General features: G+C 43.9%; 1 protein-coding gene across 1 annotated transcript; it reads right to left on the bottom strand.

The window, feature by feature from the left end:
- Window positions 1–373: 373 nt before the first annotated feature.
- rnd3a (Rho family GTPase 3a) lies at window positions 374–3,455 on the bottom strand. The gene is given in 4 exon segments (XM_080519516.1): window positions 374–1,259; window positions 2,031–2,134; window positions 2,137–2,164; window positions 3,294–3,455. Coding segments are annotated over 4 exon segments (510 nt in total). The 5' UTR covers window positions 3,423–3,455; the 3' UTR covers window positions 374–1,010.
- Between the last annotated feature and the right edge of the window lie 1,635 nt (window positions 3,456–5,090).

Raw genomic sequence — 5,090 nt, 5'->3', positions numbered from 1 at the left:
CGTGTGGAAAAGTGTCCCGTTAATGCTAAAACATCCTCACAAGGTAATTTTGCAATGGCAAAAACTTGTCATTCCCAGAGACTTTTGAAAAAAAAGAAAAGAAAAAAAAAGGCATTTCCACCCATTTCCATGGAGACACAATTGCAAAAAGTCGCTTTCTCCCAATTTTCATGGAAATTGAGCATTTGTGAAAAGTCCCACCTTTGGAGCGGGTTTTATAGAACACATGTAAAGTTTTGCTTTTTTTTTTGAAAGAAGTGGGAAAAAAGCAACCACAACTTTTGAAAGCGTGTTTGAAAAGTGTCCCGTTAACGGTAAAACATCCTCACAAGGCAAAATATCTGATAAAAGTAGATTTAATACACGTCTTCAAATCCCTCCACATCAATAACTTGCAAAAAAAAACCAAAAACACGTCTCTTCAAGTCCATTTATTCTAAGGGAAAATATAGGATTCAATAAATATTGTGGCAACGACATTTTTGAAGGTGACATTCAAGAAAAACATGGCGGCGTACACAACGGGGGGGGGGGGCTTGTTAGGAAGCTACATTAAAAGTGCATGAACGCCTTCGATATTTAAACAGCTTCTCGACTTCAGGGGGGGAAAACGACGCCGACGGAGGGAAAAAAACAAACAAACAAACAAAGACACGGCAATGACTTCACATTATAGCGACAACATATCAGACAGTCGGGACACAGTGACCAGTTTTTTTTTTTTTTTGTTCTCTGCTTTGGCTCCCGTCCAGAGGATTACACGTCCCGTCATTCCGTTTTTAGAAAATGAGCAAACCCCCACTGACGTCACTCCCCCCCGGCTTCCTCGCCGCTGTCCGCCCCCCTCCCCACAGGAAGCCGCCGGCTTCCCGCCGACGGGTCACTTCCTGGCGCGGACCGGACGCTACCAGGCTTCCAGTTCTCATCGGAGTATTCCAGCAGCCGAGGGCCCCTCCCCCCCTCCTCCTCCTCTTCCTCCCCCTCGGCCCCGCCCCCCGCCGTACCACCGGTCACATGACCGAGCAGCTCTTGGCCTTGTCCTTGCGCAGGTCCGTCGCCACGGCGGCCAGGTCGGGCCGGCCCGGCATGTGCGAGATGCGCTTGTTGCCGCGCGCCGCCTTGCCGCGCTTCACGTTCTTGTTGCTCTTGTTGATGCAGGCCAGGGTCGCCACGTGGAAAATGTCTCTGACGCTGTTCTCCGACTGCTGCGCCGAGCACTCGATGTACGGCGCCGAGATCTGCTTGGCCATGCTGGAGCCCTACGGGGGAAGGGGGGTGGAGGGGGTCACTGTCAGTACCTCACCATCGCCGCCACCAACCGCCAACGCAAACCATCAATATCAAAGGACATTTACCAGGTTTTACTTGGATTTGCTAGCATTTTTCAAAAAGTTGCACTTTGCCCGTTGGAAGATGGAACATTTTTCCAAAAAGTTACATTTTCCACGTTTCCATGGAAAGGGAACATTTTTCAAAAAGTTAGGTTTTTCCCCAGTTTATACAGAGATGGGGCAGTTTCAAAAATGTGTGTTTTCCACATTTCCACGGGAACTGGGGAAGTGTAAAATGTTGCGTTTTCCCAGTTTCCATGGAAAGAGAAAGCTTTTCAAAAAAGCTGAATTTTCCCAGTTTCTATAGAGGGAACGCTTTTCAAAAACGTGTTTTCCCAGTTTCCAGGAAAATGGAAATTTTTCCCAGAAAGTTACATATTCCCAGTTTCCAGGAAAGTGATACGCTTTTCAAAAAAGTTGAATTTTCCCAATTTCTATAGAGAGGGACTGTTTTTCCCCCCAAAAAATGTTGTATTTCCCCCTCGTTTCCACGGAAACAGAGAGCATTTTCAAAAAGTTGCATTTCCCCCCCATTTACCACACAAACAAAGTTGTAGCATTTTGGAAACGGTTAACTCCATTTCCACCAAAGGGGTGAAAATGGAACACATTTCAATAAACCAACTCTTGCTAGAAATGAAAACGCGGCTTATTCCCGCCGTCTGTCCTCCGCGGTTGCCGGGCGGAGCTCGTCCTCACCTGGTCGTAGGAGACGGGCGTCCTCCTGTGGTTGGACAGCTCCACCAGCGTGCTCAGGTCGGTGCGCAGGTCCGACTTGCAGCCCACCAGCAGCATCTTGGTGTTGGACAGAACTCCTGGATCTCGCCTTTCCACTGCGGAGAGAGCAGAGAAGAGTCCCCCGAGTCATTAAAAACCGCCTTGTAATCTAGTATAATCTGGACAAAACACAGCAGATTAAATAGTATCAGCGCTAAAAAGCACATTATCCCAGAGTTATAGCGACTAGTTTCTTAATCCTGCTGCTGAAAATACAAAATAAAACGCTCACTCTTTTAGAGAATAAACAAAAATGTTCCGATTTTCATTGTGGAAAGTAAAAAAAAAGTGCATTTAAATCCAAAAACTACAAAACATTGAGTGGATTTATATTCATGATATGCAAAAAACAAAAAAAAATCTATTTATAGTTTTTTAAACTTTGTTTACCTCATAAAATTTGCAATGTTTTTCTGTTAAAGTGCCCAAAACACCATTATATCATATTAAAATTATTTTACTGAATAAATCTGTCCAAAACATAAAATAACAAATTGTTTTCCACCCGTCATAACTGAGCAAATACCTAAACTCAGTTAACAAGACTTTAAATAAGTTTAAATAAGTTCAAAACACCAGATATTGAACCTTTACTTAAGTCTTTTCAGAGATAAATCTAAAAAAATTTCAATTGTTTCAACTGAAAAATTTGTAAAGTTATTATTTCATGTTTTTCTTCACAAAATCTAGAATAGTAAACAAATTAAGTGTAATGAGGACAAAATATTTACGGTATTTAGTATTATTGATGTGTTACTAAAACATTTAATTACATTTTTTCACATATCCAGTGAAAAAAAATCTCTGCTTGGAATAAATGGAGTAAAAAAAATTACCGAACATTTTGATTTAAAGAATTAAAAAGGCAATATTTGTCATTGTTATGCCTTTAATAAGTCAGATTATATTCATTGATTTTTAATTGGAAGATTTTCCAGAATTTTTTTTACTTTTAATTCATTACTTAATTTCCAAGTTGTTTTTTTAAAAACTTTTTTAACCTGTAAAAAGACAAATAAACAACCACGATTTCAAACTTTAGACGTGTCTTTTAAAAAACAAAAACAAAGAAGAAGTCCAGTTTTAGTAAATTTCTCGCGGCCTGGCGGGAACGTCCCACAGATCAAGTGACTAGCTTGGCGTTGGGGGTCATGTGCGAGTCATCCGCGGCGGCACGTTACCGACCTTCTTCAGCACGCTGTCCAGGGTTTCCGGGCGGCTGATGTCGAAACAGATGAGCACGGCGTCCGAGTCCGGGTAGGAGAGCGGCCTCACGTTGTCGTAGTACGGAGACCCTGAAAGGGAACACGACATCCTCGAATCATGACTCGGCAAATTTTTTGCAATTAGCAAGACGTGCTACATTTTGGCTGAAATTGAACATTTAAAGAGGGGATGCAAATGAGGACCGGGACAAATTTACTGCTTTCAGCATTTCTGACGCTTGTTCTGCTCCAGAACGAGTGCAGCTCAGCGAGGAAAACTAATATCGCCGCATCAGGAGGGAGAGAAAAAAATAAAAATAAAAGTGCTGACTTCAACAAGATTATTTGAAAAATAAACGAATCTCAGGGGGGGGGGGGGGGGGACTGAAGTTCAGAGCGAGGAAGTGACTCCTCAAATGGGAAGCATGTGCGAGGGAGACGCCCCGGTGAGAACATCGCAGAGAGGAAGAGGAGGAGGAGGAGGAGGGTGGCGTCATGTCAAGGTGAGCGAGGATCACATGAGCCGGCTCGCCAAGAATTTTTATTTTTGCGCTAAACTGAAGGCTGCTTGGGGAGGTCCAGAGAAAAACCCAGGAATGTACCGACACACACACACACACACACACACACACACACACACACACACACACACACACACACACACACACACACACACACACACACACACACACACACACACACACACACACACACACACACACACACACACACACACACACACACACACACACACACACACACGACACACACACACACACACACACACACACACACACTTTAATCTAAACAGTCTGGGTGAGAGACGACACCAGTTGAAACATTACTTCCAGGTCCAGGCCTCAAACCATAAATCACTACAACCGACCAGAGAATTGCATTTCACCCTGGAGAACCCCCCCCCCCCCCTTAAAAATTCAAGTTTACTACGGTGTAGGCCCGAGGAAAACATTAAATATTTACATCTCGGAGGCTGGGAGGAGCGAATTCCACGCTGAGGAATAGACAAACTCTCAATTATTTAAACATCTTGGATGGAAACCAACCGACTTCTGGAGTTTAAAGGCTCTTGTAAAAAAAAAAAATGTATTTCCTGCGACGCACGAAACGAAGAAAATGCCATTAAAAAGGAAAAATCAACTCATATCAACTCATCTTATCGACTCCATTCAACGAGGATGGACTCAACACTGCCCCCCTCATGGTTGATAGTTGCACGACAGTTGCCAAAACTGGCTTTCAACACATATTAAAGAAAAAAAATTCTGCTTTTAGAAAAAAAAAAAAAAATTACAACGGATTCAAAGTACTGCAAGAAAACGCTGCAGTTCCCATGCTTGGCCACTAGTTGGCCGCACGTTTAACCCACTGCAGGAACGCTTGGCGAGGTCATGTGACGGTGACGGAAAACGGCTGGAAATGTGGAATTTCTTTGAAGCAGCACACGGGAATCTCATCCCCCCTTCCTTCAAATCGCCGGAGGAACAAGACGGGAGAGGAAATGCGGCGATCGTGTGCGGTCCCCGTCGGCGTACCTGCAGATTAAATCGGATTAAAGATGCGCCTCGAGCTGCAGCGTGAACAGGAAAGAAAAGAAAAGAGAAAAACAACAAAAAAAAGGAAACACGTTTCTGGCCTAGCGGTGCCTGAGAAGGAGGGTCGTCTTCCTGCCAAGCGGAAAGACGAGAGGAAATCCCAGAGTGTTCGTCTAATTAGCTCCTGTCATTGTTCTCCCGCAGGATCTCTAAATATGGACGCG

Source organism: Blennius ocellaris, assembly GCF_963422515.1.
Source record: "Blennius ocellaris genome assembly, chromosome: 24".
In the NCBI taxonomy this organism is placed as follows: Eukaryota; Metazoa; Chordata; class Actinopteri; order Blenniiformes; family Blenniidae; genus Blennius; species Blennius ocellaris.
This window is presented reverse-complemented; position numbering and strand designations above follow the sequence as displayed.